Source organism: Sorex fumeus, unplaced genomic scaffold, assembly GCF_029834395.1.
Source record: "Sorex fumeus unplaced genomic scaffold, SorFum_2.1 ptg000044l, whole genome shotgun sequence".
NCBI classification, from domain to species: domain Eukaryota; kingdom Metazoa; phylum Chordata; class Mammalia; order Eulipotyphla; family Soricidae; genus Sorex; species Sorex fumeus.
Genome location: NW_026606101.1, coordinates 72,719,951 through 72,739,101, shown reverse-complemented (window position 1 = coordinate 72,739,101; position 19,151 = coordinate 72,719,951). Strand labels below are relative to the sequence as shown.

The following is a 19,151-nucleotide window of genomic DNA, read 5'->3' as shown; positions in this document are numbered from 1 at the left end:
GTGGAAGAATGCGGTTTCTATGCAGACCACACTGAGGTTGTCAGAGACTCCATGGCCAAGCTACGGGAAGGCCTTGAACAACGTCGGAGAGAAAGGGAGGCCTGGGAGAATTGGTTTGAGTCTTGAAAATCCTCCTAATTCTGGGTAACAATACTGGACTCTGCCCACTGAGGAAATTACTCCTCTGTATGAAGAGCCCACTGAGAAAGATTCCTCAATATGAAGTAGAGAAAGGGAGGAATGTTAGGTCCCTAGGGACCCTAAGGGAGATTCCAGAGTTAAAACTCTATAAATTTTAACTCTCCCTTTCCTGCCCTCCTTATCTGTTACCTCCCTTAAGAACTATTCCCTTATCCACCTCCGGAATGCGGGGCTGAGAATCAGAGGAAGCAAGGTGATAACCAAATGTCCAAGTTACCTGATGCCCACTAGTCACAATGCCTATGTACGTAAATGCTGATCTTTGAATCTATAGGCTAAGGAGTGATGTACTTCTACATGGATTGGTTAAGAAAGCATATGTTGTTACAAATCTATTGGCTATGAAATGCGCGGGCTTTGCTGTAACGGCCAGTGAAGGCCTATATAAGATCCCCTTTGAAGAGGTTCGGGGTCTTGCCTCACCTAACTGACCTGCGTGTCTGTGTAGGCGGCTTGACCCTGGCTAGCCAGTCTTACAATAAACCTTGCTTGCTGTTTGCAGTCTCTGGAGTCTCTTTGTCGTTAAAGGGAGATCACGATCTGCGCCCTAACATATGCTGCCTGAGCCCTTGCGCTGCTTGCGCCCACGTGGCCGAGCACATGTGGGCTGAGCACATGTGTTGCCTGTATCTCCCCTCTTGAGATGTGGACTTTCATGCTTTTCTGTCTAATGCTAGGATTGAAAGAATCCATATTAGGGCATCAAATTTTTGCGTGCTTCAGCTAACTTGCAACATTGCTTTCTGTAAAACTGCTTGGCTGCTTTGCACCTGGGGGAGAGGGGACTTGGAAAGTGAACAGGGCATAACTTCTTTCTAAAACCAAGTGTGACAGGATTCAGGTGTATTTACTGTTCCTGAAATGTATTGTCTCAGTAAAGCACCCTGCAGATTTGGGTAAAGGATAACCCAGGATGCGGGTGGTTGGGGGAAATTGCCCTTTCCTGGAGTGTATTGTCTCACTAAAGCACCCTGCAGACTTGGGTAACTCAAAACGAGGATGGTCAAGGGAGATTACCTAAGGCTTAATGATTCCGGCTATAACCTTGCTTGTGCTGACAATCAATGTACGTAAATGCTGATTTTTGAATCTATAGGCTAAGGAGTGAGGTACTTTTAAATGGATTGGTTAAGGAAGTATATGTTGTTACAAATCTATTGGCTATGAAATGCGCGGGCTTTGCTGTAACGGCCAGTGAAGGCCTATATAAGATCCCCTTTGAAGAAGTTCGGGGCTCTCAGCCACTGCCCATTTTGGGGGTATGCTGCGGAGCCCCAGCATGCTGGTCTAAATAAACCCCGTTTTTACTCCTGCAGGAATTGTGTCTATCTGGTCTCTCCGCGCCTCCCAGGGCTAGGGAACTCCCGATCCCAACAGGATGTGTGTAGGGGCTCTCTCTCTGCCCTTGGAGAAGCCCGTGTTCTCTCGTGAGTACGTTACTCTCTCACTCTCTCCAAAGCCTCCAAATAAAATCTATTTATTTCACTGCTTATCTACTCCTGAAATTCCTTTCTGCGAGGCGAGACAAGAACCCAGTAACTCTGGGTCCCGGGCGGCAGAGGCGATTGGGGAGAAAGTGACCGTCTTTCTCCTCCCTGCTTCACATAAGTCACCCGTGGGGCTCACCGACATCAATGAGAAATCTTGCCCATTTTCATGGGGTCCTTGTTCCTGCCTGTGTGCTGTACAGTCTACATGGGCTTATCCTGATGCCTTAGTCCGGCCCTAACAAGTAATGATGATACTTTAAAAAAAAAAATGGAATAAAGAATTCTATTGGGTAGAGGTAGATGACGTTTGGTGGCTGCCTGTCTCAGCACACGCTCCATGATCAATGCAGATACTCTGATGGTACGGGGGCTACAGATCAGTCAGACAATGCACACACTCATTTTCAGCAGCTGGGGGGCAACACTCGTCCTGAAGTGAGCCACTGCCCCGAAACTGAGCGGAGTTTTTATTAAGAACAAAGGGTGGGTGAGCGCCTCAGATGAGCAGGGCGTGCCTGGGAGTGTGGAAAGGTGCCCTCCTGAGGAGCGCGACTGGGCCAACCCAGGTGGGAATAGGTTTCGTGCCTTGGCCTGTTCCCCCTGGCAGCCCGGTGGCCGCCATCCTCCAGAGGCCACTGGACAGTCAGGTTTGGGCCCTCAGTGATGAGACATGTGAGGCCTCACAGGATGGAGGTGGAGCCGGCCCTTTCCTCCCCGTCCCTACAAGACCCCGAGTCACTGCCCATGAATGGCCTTTCTGGCTCCTTATCAAGCTGCTAAACGGCCAGGATCCCAGAGACTCGGGAACAAATCTCAGAACTCAGCAGGTTTGGGAGAAATCCCTCCAGATTTAAGTGTTAAAATTTCGGAATTTCAAAACCACATGGCCCTACTGCAGCCACACGACATCATCTGTTATTCATAACCAGTAATAGAACACAAATTGTCTATTGCTGCCTTTTCAGCATATCTGAGTTTTGGGGTAAAATCCCAAATAATAATGGTGGGTCTGGTGTCGAAATATTGAATGTGGTCAAAGTAGAGAAAGAGTAAAGTGGAAATCATCTGCCCCACAGGTAGGGGGAGGGTGTGGGATGGGAGTATACTGGGGTTGTTGGGGGTGGAGAATGGGCACTGGTGAAGGTACGGGTGTTTCATGGTATGACCGAGACTTAAACCCAAAAGTTTTATAACTGCTCTCACTGTAGTTCAATAAATAGGTAAAGGTAAAGGCCCTCCCGTTGATCGTCGATTTGCTCGAGCGGGCCCAGTAACGTCTCCATTGGAGACTTTGTTGTTACTGTGTCTGGCATATCGAATACTCTCGGTAGCTTGCCGGGCTCTCCGAGAGGGGCGGAGGAATCGAACTCGGGTCGGCCATGTTGGCCGCTTGTAAGGCAGACGCCCTACCCGCTGTGCTATCGCAATAAATAAAATTATAAAAAATGAAAAAAAAAGTAAGGTGGAGTTCATGCCCAATTCAATCAGCTAATCAGTGGCTGAATAAACAGCAATACCCCTACATGAAAAAAAAAAAAAGGATCGTGAGGCAGAAGGTGTGGGGCTAGATGGAGGAAGGCAGCCGGGGGCAGGCCCTCGGGGTCACGCACACAAGAAGCCCAGAGCGGGCATGTGGCTTCCATTTCTTGGCAAACACTGTGTTTATGCCAAGTGTCCTCTTGTCGCCCTTGTTCAGTAGGAGCAATAATACAGTGGGTAGGGCGTTTGCCTTGGCCAACCTGCGTTCAATCCTCAGCATCCCCTGAGCACCCCCAGGGGTAATTGCTGAACATTGCCAAGAGACTCAGAAAAAACAAAGAAAAACAAATAAACAACAGCAGCAGCAGGAGTGGAAGGGTAGAGCACTAGTTACCAACGGATCATTTGAAATCTCATAGATCAGATTTCAAACTGATCATTTGAAATCAGAGCGTGAGAAGGAAGCCTGTTCATGAACAACACTCTTGGTCCCTCGCCTGTGCCCAGAGAGCGTGACACGGCTGGAGTCTCAGGACTGAGGGCTGCAGTCCTGGAGAGGCCCAGGGGGCACATTACAGAGCAGCTGTCCCAGCGAGGGGACAGAGTGACAGGGGTGCAGAACTAGGAAGGTGTACAGTGGGTAGAGAATGATGTAGGAACAACACAGGTCATGGTACACTGGTGGGGACCGGCAGGGAGGGACAGCATGAGTCACCTCAGCTCCATCTACTCCAACTGCACGGTCGACTTGAAGTTCTTGAGTAACTGAGTTTTGTACGCAGATCTTTCACATAATTCCCAAGCTCAGGAATAAGTCCACATTCACCAACAAACAAATGTAGAAGCCACATTACAATCCCTCCTTCCACTGGCTCCCATTCTGTTCCGGAGAATCAGAAATGAGCCCCGTGCCGGTGGGAAGGCGGGGATGCAGATCTCTGAAGGGGCTGGGGAGCTTAGTCTTCCAGCTTCTCCTTTAATCTTTCCTTCTCTTTAATCATACCTTCTCCTTTCATCTTACCTTCTTTCATCTTACCTTCTCCCTCCAATAGACCTTTTTTTTTATCCAGGCAAAATTAAGTATAGTCTTGAAATTCCAATTTGGCATGGAAATTAACTTTTATTTATTTATTTTGTTTTTGGAGGCCACACCCAGCTGTGCTCAGGGATCCTGACTCTGTGCTTAGGGGATCACTCCCGACGAAGTTTTGGAGATCAAACCCAGGTGGGTGCATGCGAGGCAAACAAACTACTGGCTGACTATCTCTCCAGCCCCTTTCATTCTTGAAGGAGAAAATTAACCAAAAGATGGACAGTCTGGCAGACACTGGGGAGAAAAAGGGATGTCCAAGAGAGTTGCATCTGAAGTGATCATATTGTTGCATTTCAGGAGTTTTGAGGACTTTTGTTTCTTTTTTTAACTGCAGGCTGCTCAGCCACCAACTCCCCCAATCCTAGGACTCATTGGGTTTGTCTCCTTGACAACCACCGGTCACTTAGGGGTGCATGATTCACCGGGTGATCGGAAGCAGGAGGCAAAGGACCTGCAATCTGGTTGCACCCACTTTGTAAAACCTTGGAAGGGCTTGACTGAACTGGAAACTAACAGGATGGATGCCTGACCATTCCTGCCTGTGAAAAAGTAAAATAGTGCTCCTCAATTCATGCCTTCACACCCATCATTTTCTGAGCGAGTGGGAAAGAGGATGCACAATACCTGCTGCATCTAAGTCTGCTTTGAAAGGGGGGAAGGGGGGATCTGCAAGCGTGAATTTCATAGCAAGACGTCAGGGAGAGTACCGAGTACCTTAGGGAGCTTTAGGACCGAGAGCCGACGCATTTCACCCCAGTTCTTTGACTTTTGGGCTCCACACTCATCTGTCGTCCAAGCCTAGAGCTCGTTAGCTCACTAGATTCTAGACTCCATCTGGCCCGCCCTAGCACGCATGGATCCTTTCTTTCGGCAAACACATAGGCGCCTGAGTCAAGCACATTCAAGGCAGGCCTTGTTTCTTCCAACGAGGCCGTTCCAGAACGCTCAGCACCTCTGAGGGACTCGGGGCTCCCGAGCTGAGCCCTGGCCTCTCCAGGGCTTCCTAACCTTTGGTTTAGTTCCCAGGCAGCAAGGACGGAAGGTTAGGAGAACGGAGGCCGCGAGTTAACGCGCCTCAAAAAGCCGGAAGGCGCGCGGGTGGGGGACGGATGTGGCGCTCCCCGCACCTGGTCGGGGGTGCGCGTCGGCCAGAGAGGCCCAGCGCGGGGCGAGGGAACGCGGAACGCAGGAGCAGAAAAGGGGCGGCGCGGGCGGGCCTAAAGCCCGGGGGCGGGGCCGAAGGGCCGACGGCCAATCAGGTCGTGGGAGGACTCGGCCCGAGGGCGGGGCGGGGCGGAGCTCGGGGGCGTGGCCGATCCGGGGCGTGGCTGCGCCTGGGGGCCGTGCGGCGGGGCTCGGGGGCGTGGCCGATCCGGGGCGTGGCTGCGCCTGGGGGCCCTGCGGCGGAGCTCGGGGCCGTGGCTGAGGCGGGGGCGAGGCTGGCGCGCGGAGGGCGGGGTCGGGCGCGGCCGGGAGGGGTCGCGCGGGAGCGCCGGCTCCGCCCGTCCCAGGCTTCCGGGCGGCGGGCTCCTTAAGAGGCGGGGCCGGGGACGGGGCGCCCGGCCTCACGTGACGCGGCCCGGCCGCTCGCGGAAGTGGTCTCGGGCCGGCGCCCGGCGGGGCGGGCAGGGCGGGGCGGGGCGGCCGCCGCGGCTCGGGCCGGGCCGGCAGCCGGCATGGTGCACCTGTACAACCTGCACCCGTTCGGGTCGCAGCAGGTCGTGCCCTGCAAGCTGGAGCCCGAGCGGTTCTGCGGCGGGGGCCGCGACGCGCTGTTCGTGGCGGCCGGCTGCAAGGTGGAGGCGTTCGCGGTGGCCGGCCCCGAGGGGTGCCGGCCGCGGGGCACCTTCTCCACGCTGGGCCGGGTGCGGCGCCTGGTCTACAGCGAGCGCGGTGAGTCGGGCGGGCGGGGCGCGCGGAGCCGGGCGGGGCCTCCTCGCGGGCCCCCGAGCGGGCCGGACCCCGCCGGAGGGGCCTGGGTCGCGCCGCACGTCGCGGGCGCGCCCCGAGCCTTGCCGTCAGCGGCGAGCGCTGCTGGACGGGCCCACCCTGCGCCTCGACAGCTCCTCCTGGCCCAGCGGGCCCGGGAGGTTGGGCGGGTGGTTCTGCGCCCTCCAGACGCGCTTAGCAAGGCACGTGTTCGCGGAGAACGTCCCGACACTCGGAGAGGCGGCGTCGCGGCGCCAGCGGAGAGCCAGGGGCCCTGAGCCCGGCGCCCGCGCCTCGCCGTCTCCGCCCGGTCCGGTTCTCCTTGGAGCCCTGTCCGTGCCCTGCCGACGCCCGATAGCCAGCGTTGCCTGCTGCTTTCGAAGTGGGCGTGAGCGGAGCTCGGCTCCAGCCTCTGCTACTCCCAGACCCGAGCTGGCTGCCCGGTGGCCGCCTCCGCTGCTCCTGCAGCAGAAATGCGAGGAAATGCCAAGGGCGCGGGCGTGTGTTGCACTTTCAGAAACTCCGTGGGAAGATGCTGCATCGGGCCGCGGAGAGGGGCGTGAGGCGCTGGCCTTGCCCGCGTCTTGCGTAGTTCAGTCCTCGGCAGCACATGTGGACCCTTGAACCTGGACCCACGTCAGGGGTCATCTTGAGCACAGAGCCAGAAGCCCTGAGCGTTGCCGGGTGTGGTCCCTCCCCTCCATCCCAAAGAATAGGAGCTTCTCCCCCGAGTTGGTGCTCCAGAGTCTCCAGTCTCCTGATCCCTCTAGGACCTACCTCTGGTAACCCAGAGCACCAAACTAGGAGTAGCGTTTGCGCACCAGTGGGTGTGACACCAAAGTCAAAGGGTGTTTCTCATTATGGAAGGATTTAACCAAGGGTTCATTTAACTGTCCAAGAATACAGGTAAACATCTGATTCCTGTTTTTTGAGAGGGACATAAAGATGTAAGATTATGTATTTTGTGGTGGGAAAAAGAGCCTAGGTCTGAGGTTCATGGAAGTGAAGTGTTGAGATTCAGTTTGCAGAATTGTCCATCCACGCCTAGTTTCTCCTCAGTCTGCAGCTGGTTGGGTTTCTGCTATATATATATTTTGAGTAGATAGTAGATAGATCAGGGGCTGGAGACGTTGGGATTTTTTGAATCAGTAAAAAACTGAAGGATTACCATACATAATAGCTGTTCAGTCTGTCAAACAAAGATAATTTTTTTATACTGTCTCTCCAGACCTATATATTTTTTTCTTTTGGACGAGTGGAAACTCTTATAGGACCTGCACTGCGGCCGTCCTTGCGCCTGTTTGGAGACCGCTCTGAGGATCGTGTGTCCTCTCACAGCGCAAGGCTCTCATTTCCGTATTTGTTCTGCTCTCCTCCTCCTCATTTCACAAGACCCAGAGTTTCCCCCATGCTACCTCCACCTTTTAGGAACAGGAATTCTTACTTTCAAGAGCTCTGGACACTCCTGAGTTTCAGGCTTGAGTGTGTATGCATGTTCGCCCGTGTGCCTGTGTGCGGCTGTGTGTGTGTGTCTTGGGGGGAGCAACACGGCCAGCCCAACCCGATATTTTATGTTCATTCTAGAACAGGAAACAGCAGATATATGCACCTCTGGCTCCTACCTGTCAGTGGTGGGTAATTCCCGCGGTCCCTGGGAGAATTTCCAGCAAACCCATTTCTGGGACTGAGGAGATAGTGCGGGGCTCAGGGTCATGATGCTCCGAGTTTGGTCCCTCACTCTGCGTGACCCCCTTTCACAGATTTCCTGGTGCAGCCCCGGAGGCCTCTGGGCACTGCCGGGACTGTCCCTGAAGACACCCCCCCCCCACCACCACACTGCTGGGATGGCCCCTGGGGACCCCTGTAGTGCCGTATTGCTGGGCCTGAGTGTCCAGCGGTCTTGCCTGGCTAGCAGAGTCTCACCCAGAGTTCTCCCAGGCTTCTTTTTGTTGTTGTTTTGTGTTTTGTTTGTTTTGGGGCCACACCTAACAATGCTCAGATTACTCCTGCCAGTGCTCGGGCAACCGTTTGGGAAGTTGGAGCACAAACCCAGGCTGGCCGGATGCAAGGCAAGTGCCCTTCCTGCCATACTATCGCTCTGGCCCCGACCCTGGGCTTCTTGAGCACTGCTTGCGATGCCCCACCAGAAATAATAACAATTTAAAAATCAAGGAAAAACCCCCGCCCATTTCTGGAGAGACGGCGTCAGTTGCCCAGGGTGTGGCCCAGCGCTGGGGTGCCAGGACTGGGAGCGGCTGACCGGAAACTGCTGACTGGGAACGCTGACCTAGAGTCCGCTGCCGGAGGCCGAGAGGAGTGTGATAACCTCCTTCGTGAGGTCTTAGAAACAAAAGATGTGTTTATGATCCGCTCCACTGCCTTAGAGAAAGTTCTGGAGTCAGGTGGCCCCGGGAGCATAGGTCCTAGAGCTCCCAGCTGACCTTCACCGGCCCTGGCTGCAGCTCCTGTTGATCCCCAGCACAGCGCCTGCCCTGCTTGTCTTCCCGCTCGCTGCTTCCCCCTTCCCCCTGCAGCCCTGCTCACTGTTGCCCCACCCCCAGCTCAGAGCCCGAGGCTCCCTGCCGAGATTCCCAGAGCCCTTCTGCCAGACAGGTGCCCAGCAAGGGCACAGTAGTAGAATAGCAGCCCCCTCCCCACCGAGCCCCCCAGACCCACCCCATAAGCAGGAGTAAACAGAATATCGGAGGGAAGGATGCCCACAACAGACACTATTTAGTTCAAATGTAACATATTAATTTCACATCAAAGACTGGTTCAGGCCCCCATGGGACCCACAAAGCAAAAGTCTGGAGCAGAGAAATCAGAGCAGTTGAACATCCTCCGGGGAAAACGTTCTAAAGGAAAAGGCAGATAGAGACTTAGAGAAAGGGGCTGCGGGCTACTGACCCAGCTATAATCCCCGGCACCCCACAGAGTACCCCACCCACCCAAAGAGTGATCCTTAGCTCAGAACCGGGAGTGAACCCTGAGCACTGCCAGGTGTCACCCCAAATCAGAACAAAACACATGGCAAAAAAAAAAAAAAAACAGAGCAACCAGCACATAAAAGACAGAATGGCGGTAGGAAAGTCCCAGATATCAGTGATCGCCATGGATTCAAATTGCCTGAAATTACCAATCAACACACACAGTGAGGACAGAGCCATATTACAGTGTGGAGGGCATGTGCCCTGCATGCGGCCAGCCTGGGTTCGATCCCCAGTATGGTCCCTGGACACCCCAGGAGTAATTCCTGAAAGCAGAGCCAGGAGTATCCCCTGAGCATCACCGGGAATGGCCCCGGAACAAACGAAAACAAAAGACACAGTGCTGGGTAAAAGAGCTGCGTCTACACAGGCGATGCCTGCCCAGTGAAGGTGAAGTGCAGCGTAGCGTGAGCCAGGAGGGAGGTACCGAAAGCCAAGGGCACAAAGGAAAAGGCAGGCGCAACTAACAGACAAGAAGTTGTGTACACACTCCGGAATGCCGAGTCAGCTCCAGTGGCACAGAGAAGGCACTTGAGGTGCCTGTGCTGAGTGCAGAGCCCCTCGGCTTTGTGATACAGAATCGTTCTTAGATGCAGTGACAAGCATGGTAGCAGGAAAGGGGAGAGGGTGGAGGGACCGAGTTGGGGGCCTTGGTGACAGTGTGGTGGTGGTCCAGGAGCTCTGACTGTGGAGGATGAGCAGGGCAGAGACTCATGTGTCCGGCATCTTAGATACCGATGGTAAATCAAACCGTGGGGTATCAAGAAGATCGACCACCTCTCGTGGCAGTTTACGTGCAAGGAAGTGGGACGAGGGTGTGTGGCGGGGGTCAGGGTCCGTGGTGCAGGCTGGCTCTGCCACCCTTGGGACTACAGGTCATGTTCTGCGTTTTGCATCCTTTTACCACATTGGCTTCTTCCAGCACAAGGTGGTTAGAAGATCGTTGTGGTAACTTTTTATTACTATTTGGGGAGAGGGGTCTTGAGGGCCGTACTCAGTGGTACTCAGGCGCTGTGCCTGGGTCTGTGCTCAGAGATAACTTCGGCAGTGCTTTGGGGACTCTGCATGGTCCTGGAGGTTAAACTGGGGCCGGCCACATGCAACACAAGTGCCTTAACGATCTCTCTAACCCTGCTTTTGTAATTTTCATTTTAGTGTTTTACTTTGGGGGCCACCCTTGGGGTGCTCAGGGCTTACTTCTGGCCCTGTGCGCAGGGGTCACTTTTAACAGGGCTCAGGGGCACCCTATGGGGTGCCAGGGATTGAGCCCATGCCAGCTGTGTGCAAGGCAAGTCCCCTACCTGTGGTGCCATCGCTCCGGCCCCTGCTTTTGTGATTTCAAAAAGACCCGTGTAACTAAGAGGGAGTACACTTAGATTTAAATTGTATTTCCTGTGTCCAGCTTTATCTTGTTTCTCATGAGGATGTGAATTGCTGGGACTTTTGGACCCGCTCCCAAGGGTGCTCTGGGTCTGTTCCTGACTCTCTGATCAGGAGTAACTGTTGGTGGTGCTCCAGGGATCGATTCAGGGTTGGCAGGATGCGAAGCAAGGGCTATAATCCCTGTAGGATCTCTCGGGTCCTGAAGAGAAGACCTTTACGGACAGAGGTGGGTTCTGGTGTAAGATCTGCCCTCCTTCCCAGAGTTCTGTAACTTGTACCAAATTTTAATGTCACCCAAACTCTTGGGAGAGTTTTGTTGGAACTTGAGATTCAGTGTTTCTGTCAGTACTTAAGAGCTCGTAGAAGTATTAAAATGTGAAATTTCTGGGTAAGCAGCATACATAATGGATGGCTCGTCTTCAGACCCGGGAATGAAGGGAGCTTATGATCCGGTTACCGGCCCGCCCTCCAGCCCGTTGCCATGATTGTCCGGGGCCTCTGCTTTGGCCTGACTCGGGCACATGCACGAAACTTCGTTTCTTTCCCTGGCACCAAGTAGGCTGTTGTTTGTGACTCCACCAGCACAATCTTGTTTCCTGCTCAGGAGACTATTTGGTGGCAATTGAAGAGAAGAACCAAGCCACGTCGCTCCGTGCCTACGTGAACTGGAGGAGCAAGCGGATGGAGGAGGCGCGCGTGTGCATCCGCATGCAGGGCCATCGCGTGGAGACGCCCCCCGCCGGGAGCTGCAGGGACCAGATGTCCATTGTGGAGATGCCGCTGGCCGAGGCCCCGCTGTGCCTCTCCTGCTGCCCCGTGAAGGGAGACCTCCTGGTTGGCTGTGCCAACAAGCTGGTCCTGTTCACTCTCAAGTACCAGAGCATCGGTGACGAGTTCTCGGTGGTGGACTTCGAGCGGGCTCTGATCGTGCACATACACAGCGTCACCCCCATCGAGATTTCTTTCTGCCTGGGATATATCGCAGTCATGTCGGACTTGGAGGTCCTCATCCTGAAGCTGGAGTCGGGCGCGAAACACGCCGATCGTCATCCGCCCCACGCACCTAAGGCCAGCGGTGCAGGGGAACGGCCTAGAGGTAAGTCAGTAGCTCTGCGTTCTCACCTTTCGTCAGGCTAGAGAAAACTCCCCGAGGGCTCCGCAGGACAGAAGCCAGAGGACAGCGGGAAGGGCACTTGCCAACCCCGTGGTCGATCCCCGGCATCCTGCATGGACCCCGAGCACTGCCAGGTGTCAGCCCTGAGCATTGCCATGTGTAGCCATACACACACACATGCACACGCAGACACGCACGCACATGCACACGCAAAGTAGTAAAAGTAATAAGATGTAAAAAACATATGTGCGCGCGTGTGTGTATGAATGTAGAGCATTAGTGGGTTTGGCTGTATATGTTATTGCTTGAGCACACACACACAAAACGTAGTAGAAGTAATAAAATGTACGATACATTAGTGCGCGCGTGTGTAAGAATGTAGAATATTAGTGGGTTTTGACTGTGTTATTGCTCAGTTCTTACTCCTTATCGACGTTGGGTCCCTCTGCATGTCAGTCCACCGCGGCCCTCAGCTGGAGAAGCAGTCTCCTACCAGTTCTTAGAGACCAGCTCCCAGCTGTGGGTCAGGACCTTCACCTCCGAATTTCCGTTTCCTAGTTGTAGTGGATCATGGATGAGAAAGTGCCAAGTCTTCAAAACCACGGGGTCTTAGAGATGTGTGTGTGGGGCGGGGGAAGCGTGGGAAAGTAACTGCTTCGTTTCTGTTCAGGCAGCACTTGAACTGAATCGTTTGTTTTGGTTTTGTTTTTGGACCAGGCCCTAGGGATGAAAGTCTGCAGCTTGAATCAGATGATTTTGTTTTCTGCCAAAAGCCTTTAGAACTTCTTGGAGAAAAAAGTGAACAGTGTGGCCTGAGTGTTACCCTGGAGTCCACCGGACTTGCTGAGGAGAAAATCAAAGGCTTTCGTGTTCAGCATCTGCTCTATAGGTACTAGAATCTCTTTCCACCATTCTGGGGTTTTTTTCTTAATCTGGAATATTGGTGGTTTGGGTTTTTGGGTCACACCGGGCGGTGCTCGGAGCTACTTCCAGCTCAGTGCTTGGGGTTGGGGTTCACTCTGGTGGTGCTTGGCAGACCCCGTGGTGCAGGAAAAGCACCTGCAGTTCCGGCGTGCAAAGCCTCGCTCCAGCCTTCCCAGCCGTCACCTGGCTGCTGCTTTGCAGAGTGTTTCCTAAAACCCTCATCCTGCTCTCAACACTGCCTTGCAGTGGCTCATTCCTCTCCGGCTTCCTCCAGAAATTTCTTTGATCTAGGAAGACAAACCTTGTGTGTGTGCCCTTCGTGTTCTTCCTTTCGAACACACGGGGAAGATGCAGCCAGTGCTGTGCTGTTGACTGTCTCATCATGCCAGGGAATGTATAGCTTGGACAGGCAAAGTTTAAACAGTTCACTCTCTGAGGTACAGAATTGCAGTTCTTCTTACTGTCAGTTTCAGCTCTTCTCTTGATTGCCTTTTTAATTCCTCACACTCTCTTTTTAAAAGGGGGCTGGAGCGACAGCACAGCGGTAGGGCGTTTGCCTTGCACGTGGCCGACCCGGGTTCAATTCCTCTGCCCCTCTTGGAGAGAGAGCCTGGCAAGCTACCGAGAGTATCTCGCCCGCACGGCAAAGCCTGGCAAGCTCCCCGTGGCCTACTCGATAGGCCAAACACAGTAACGGCAAGTCTCACAAGGGAGATGTTCCTGGGCCCGCTCGAGCAAATCGATGAACAGTGGGAGGACAGTGCTACAGTGCGATAGGAAAACAAAACACACAAACAGACAGTGAAGTAGCTTGGTCCCGGAGCACGCTTCCCTGTTGGCGAAAGCTTTCTGCCCCTGCCCGTGTCCTGCGTGTTTGCCTGCTTGAGTCCGTGGGAATGAGCTCTCTCCCCCACCCTTCCGCACACACAGGCGTTTCGCTCCCGATATCTCGTCCTTTGAGCTGCTCGATGACATCAGGCTACATTCCCTCCAGCTGCTCCCCCTGTACCGCCCTGGTGAGTGACTCCGTGTCGGGAGCTCGGCCTGGGTCGGGCAGACCAGAGTGCCTCCCCCGTTCAGGTTCTTCCATGGGGGGCTCCCGGGGCCTCCACGAATTTCTTACAATTGCCCGGGAGCACTCGAAAAGGAAGTTATGTCTGCCGGGACAAGCCGTAGAGAGGCTGCAGACAAAACCCACTTTGGAAATTCTTCCAGAAAACGGTTTAAGGCTTCCCCTCAGCACCTGCCCCTGTCAGAGCCTCATTGTATCTGAGGGTCTGTCGTTGTCACTGAGGTTCAGCAGAGCTTCTTAGGAGGTCCTGCGGGTAGGGTGGGTGGGCACGGGGGTTGTCGGCCGAATGGGCATTGACAGGCACGGTGGCTTTTGGACACTGCACATTGGTCTGGCGGCCTGGTGTCAGTCATTCAAAACAGCTCCTCCTCAGGACCCCAGTGGGCAGCCCCGCCTGAGAGACACCCCGGGCTCCCAGACGTGGCCCTGGGCCCCCCGCCTCCTTAACTGTGTCCCAGAGAGGTCTGCAGTGCTATTCTGCCGGCACGGCTGTTATGTCTCACCCGTTTCTGTCTCCGCCGTTCCCCAGACCTACTTCTCCTCTCAGGGGCTCCCCGGGGCTCCCTTCCAAGCCAGCCCACCCGCTCCAGGTCCTGTCCCTCCCCAGGAGGCCTTCTCTGTCCCCCAGAGCAGGGCAGTGTCCGACACGCCTTTCTATGGCTGTTCCACCCAAGCTGCACCCTCCCTGGACGGTCAGGCCACGAGCTGGGGCCTCCCTGCTTCTCCTCCCCGCCACCCCGCCCCCCCCCCCCGGCGCCATGGGTGGACCCTGAGAAACCAAGGTCCTTGGGCGTGTGAAAATTCTTTCTAGCCCCTGAGACATGAAGTCACGTGCCCAAAGAATGTTCTGCCAAGGAGTCCTGGTTCTAGGCAATGGACATCATACATGGGTGACAGACAGTGTTTGGGACGCTGTGAGCTCCCCGAGCCCATGTTGATCCTCTCATTTCTGTCCCTAAATCCTCGTGGCGTCCCTGCTTCGGGCCTGTTCGCTTGGGGCTGGGCCTGGCAGCCCCTGAGTCTCCCGTTTCACGGGTGTCAAAAGTTCCCGGCACCCGGGGCTTGCGGCTTGGTGGCAGAGCGCTGGGCTTGTGCGTGAGACCCCAGGGTCCACCTCGAGCGCCACGTCGGCGCCAGATGAACCCACAAAGAGCCGCTCCCCCAGACAGCCCTCTGCTCAGCACCGACCGGGTGCTCACGCCAAGCCGAGGCTGCCGGTCTCTGCCGGCTCCCAGGGCTGGTCTGACCGTGTGCTTGCTTCCCAGCTGCGGCCTCTCCTCCTCCCGACGGGACGCACCCGCCTCAGGACCGAGAGCTGCTCAGCCTCTTCTGCTTCTTCTCCCTGCCCCACCTGGGCTACCTCTACATGCTCGTCAGGTCGGTGGAGCTGCTGTCGGTGTATCAGTACCCCGAGAGGGCGCGGCAGGCCGTGCTCACGCCGCAGTTCCTGCACGTCATCACCAGGTGGGTCGCCATGCCACGCCCTGGCCTTGGCATCCTTCGGTTGTCCTTCGGCCGCCTGTCGGCTCTCGTGGCGCCTTTGAACTCTTCGTTATTTATTCACTGACTCTATTTTTTGCTGTTTTTGGGTCACGCCCAGTGATGCTCAGGGGTTGCTCCTGGCTCAGGAGTGCGGGGGAGCGCTGGGGAGGCCCTATGGGATGCCGGGGATCGAACCCAGGTCAGCCGCGTGCGCTACCCGCTGTGGTATCGCTCCGCCCCCTTTGAACTCTTTGACTTGGGGGGGTTGTGCCCGCTGGGCACCGGCACTGGGACGTGACCTGGACAGCTTGTCTTTCGGAGGCCCAGAACTTGCCCTGCCCTAGCCAAGGGCGTCCCCACACTCCGTGAGGAAGCGCAGTGTTCTCGGTGAGGGGAGGGGCTTCTGGAGGATTCTGCGCAGAGCTCGGTGGAGCTGGTGTGGGCTTCGCTCAGAACTTCGTCGTGGACTCTGCATGTTGTCCTCACCCGCAGCTGTGGTCTCCTTCCAGTCCGAGGCGTGTCACCGCAGGAAGGCCCAGCGCCGGGAGGGCGTCTGGGAGGGCGGGTTCTGCCCTGTGCCGAAGCAAATGGGGAAGTTGTCGCCACAGACTTGGGCTGTGGGTTCTTGGGTGACAGACGCCTGCTGGTGCAGGCCCTGAGCTCATTTCCTTCCCCTCAGCTGGCTTGGTTTTTCTTTCCTGTGCGATCTGTGTGAGGTCCAGCCACGCAGCCATGAGTCCGGGGCGCACCCTGATTCCCAGGGCACTGGCGAGGGGGCAGAGGTGCCAGCGAGGGGTGTGGGCCTGGGAGACGTGTGCCAGTTGCCTCACGACTTGGCAAAAGGAATTGGCCCTGGGAACCACCGACTCGGGCAACTGCAAAGCGGACCGCGAGGCTGCCTCTGGACCGCCCTGCATCTCTCCCCGATTCTGCCCCAATCCTCTGAGCGCCCAGGCCTCGCTCGAAACCAAAAGTCCGTTCTGCCCGGTTTGGCTGCATGCAGAGTAACGCCCTGCTCACTGTACCCCTACTCCGGCCCCAGAAGGTTGAAAGGGTCAGCCCAGAGAGAGTGACGGAATGAAAGTGTGGCGGCAGGAGAGTTGCTGGCGGTCATCAAGGGGAGTCGAGGCGGGTGACCGTCTTGTTACCGTGGACCGTGGGGCTGGAGGGGACGGTTGGGCCAGGATGCTGTGCGCCCCAAGAGAAGCTGAGTTCACCATCGGCTTTGGATGGGGCTCCGGGAGCATCCGGTGGAGGGGTCAAGTCTGTTTGTAGACTGCAGGCGTCTCGGAACGAGAGCGGTAGGTCGGACAGACGCTGACGGGGTCCCGCTCTCCCCTTTCTCCTAGTAACAACCTGCAGTGCTTCACGGTGCGGTGTGGCGCGGCGGCGGCGGTCGAGGAGGACCCTTATGGGGACAGCACCCTGCAGGTCAGCTGGGACACTGCGCTCGGCCGGATGCTGGCCGGTGCTCGGCCGGATGCTGGCCGGTGCCACGGGGTGTTGGCTCCATGCTGCTTGGGGGAGGAGACGGTAAACCCTGTGGTGTTCAGGGACCACACCTGGTTCTGTGCTCAGAAGGGAGACCTCCACCCCACCCTGCAGGTGGAGAGAATGCCAAGTGGGGTCGATCCCCAGCATCCCAGCACCGCGAGGAGTAATTCCAGAGCGCAGAGCCAGGAGTTACTCCTGAGTATCGCCAACTGTGACCCCCTCCTCCCCCCCCAAAAAATAAAATAGAAGCGATTCCCTGGCAGTCCTGGGGGCCCATCTGTGGTGCCGGGGATGGAACCGGGGTCTGACTGTGCAGTGCAAGAGCCTCAAGCCCCGTCCCATCGCTCCAGCCCAACACGTGCGGGCTTAAGGCCTTGTCCACTGAATTAGAGCTGTCTGCTATAATGTGGTAAGCACAGCGGCAGGGCGTTTGCCTTGCACACAGCCAACATGGCCGACCCGAGTTCGATTCCTCCGCCCCTCTCGGAGAGCCCGGCCAGCTACCGAGAGTATCTCGCCCGCACGGCAAAGCCTGGCAAGCTCCCCGTGACGTATTCGATATGCCAGACACAGTAACAACAAAGTCTCCAATGGAGACATTACTGGGCCTGCTCAAGCAAATCGATGAACAACGGGAGGACCGTGACTGTGACTTGGTTCGGGGGAGAAGGTTTGGGTTCTTTCTCCCATGTGAGACCTGGGACCTGGGGTCCCCTCCCAGAGAGGCTCAGCCAGCAGGGCCAGTGGCTCAGTGTGGGGGTTCAAGGCTGTGCTGCTGAGGTCATCCAGGGCATGGGTGGGGTTGGGGGGCTCCAGGGGACATCGTGGTACCAGGGATCAAGCCAGGGTTGGCTGTGCGCATGACGCGTGCCTTAGCTCTGAGCTTTGTCTCTGGCCCCAGAATTTGTGTTGTTTTTTTTTCTCTATTTTCTTCATTTTAATATTATTATTATTATTTTTTTTGGTGGGGGAGGCACATCCTGCAGTGCTTGGGGGCTACTCCGAGCTCTGTGCTCCAGGCGTTGCTCCAGAGGGTGGTCCGGGGACCTTGGGGGTACCAAGGACTGAATCTGGCCTTCGCACGCAGAGCATGAACTCAGCCATTGAGCTTCAGACTCAGATGGGGGTTTGTAAGATCATTGTGAAAACATCTCACTTAGACTCAGCTGAGGGCATCGCTGTAAAGTTTGCCAGCGAGTATATGTAGAGTGACTACGACAGAGAGCACCTCACAGCTCAGAGCTGCACGTTTGCTCAGCAGCAGTGAGAGCGGGAATTCCTGCAGGAGCCCAGAACTGAAAAAGCACCTTCAGGTGATTCATCGACATGGGCCATAGGCGGGCTGACAGTTCTTAGGTTTCCCATAATGAGCCTCCCACTGTCTCTGTTTAATAATGTAGGAGCTAATAGATTTGTCAGATCAATGACCTCATTTCCGAGCACGGAGCAGTATGCTGAGTCGCAGCAAAGTTCTTGGCTGCAGAGTAAGTGCAGGCCATCTGACGATGAAATTCTGTGCCCTCAGACCTTGAGTGTCTGTCCGCAGAAAGGCACGGCACACATGCCGGGGCAATATGCTATGTCTCCTTGGAAACAGGCCTGGCAGAGGGACGTTCGTTAGGACAGAAGCTGATGGGATGGGAGGTGCCATGTCTCCTGGTTCCCTGCGCTCCACCAGACCCCCAGAAGCGACGACGATGCTGCTGTTACCGGCCCAGCCCCTGGTGCCGCGGGCCCTCAGCCCGGCACTGTCCACCTTAGCTGTGACAACCTCCCCTGAGAAGACGGGGAGCGTCGATGGGGTGTTCCCAGGCCTGTGCAGGAAGCGGGGTAAAGTGCTCTGCTAGGTGCTTGAAGACTAAAGTTGTCTCGCCTCGGTCTGTGTTCAAATGCGTGTCCCTTCCTGGCCAGGCGTGCCCCCCGGTCAGCATGGACGTCTGCGCCTTGAGGATCCAGCTGTTCATTGGCTTGAGGGCCCTCTGCCACTTCCGGAACCACCTCGTCCTTCTCACCAAGGCGGACCCCGAGGCCAGCCCGGAGAGAAGAGAGACTCCCAGGAGGGCGCGGTAAGCCACCGTCACTCGTATGTCCTGTGGGGTGCTCCGAGCCGACCCCCCTTCAAGTCCATATTCGGAAAGGCCAGATGTTGTTCTCAGGTGTTCTTTTTTTTTTTTCCAAAGTGGGGGATAAAGCTTCTATAACAGCCTTTGTAATTGACCTAGAAACTTTCGGAAGAAAATGAATTGTTTCCATACTATGGAAAGGATCGAATAGTTGCCATAAAAGTCCATGGTGTTTGAGGTGAGAAGGTTGGGGACCACAGTCTGTGCAGTGAGTGGAAAGACCGGGTCTCAGGGAGAGAACAGTGGGAAGGACGTTGGTCGTAAGCCATGCATTGTGGCTGACCTGGGTTCACTCCCTGGCATCCCGTAGGGTCTCCTGAGCCCCTCCAGGAGTGATCCCTGGGCGAGAGCCAGGCATAAGCCCTGAGCACAGCTAGATG

General features: G+C 55.8%; 1 protein-coding gene across 4 annotated transcripts in view; it reads left to right on the top strand.

The window, feature by feature from the left end:
- The first annotated feature begins 5,925 nt into the window (after positions 1–5,925).
- Positions 5,926–19,151, top strand: part of HPS3 (HPS3 biogenesis of lysosomal organelles complex 2 subunit 1) — a 38,057-nt gene continuing 24,831 nt past the window's right edge. For all 4 annotated transcript variants that reach the window (XR_008793460.1, XR_008793461.1, XR_008793462.1 and 1 more), the window contains exons 1-7: positions 5,926–6,156; positions 11,167–11,658; positions 12,394–12,565; positions 13,531–13,616; positions 14,938–15,136; positions 16,504–16,585; positions 18,560–18,714. Coding sequence is in view for 1 of the 4 variants with exons in the window: in XM_056121389.1 (XP_055977364.1) it covers positions 5,940–6,156; positions 11,167–11,658; positions 12,394–12,565; positions 13,531–13,616; positions 14,938–15,136; positions 16,504–16,585; positions 18,560–18,714 (1,403 nt within the window). In the remaining 3 variants the exon portion in view is untranslated. The remainder of the gene's footprint in view (positions 6,157–11,166; positions 11,659–12,393; positions 12,566–13,530; positions 13,617–14,937; positions 15,137–16,503; positions 16,586–18,559; positions 18,715–19,151) is intronic.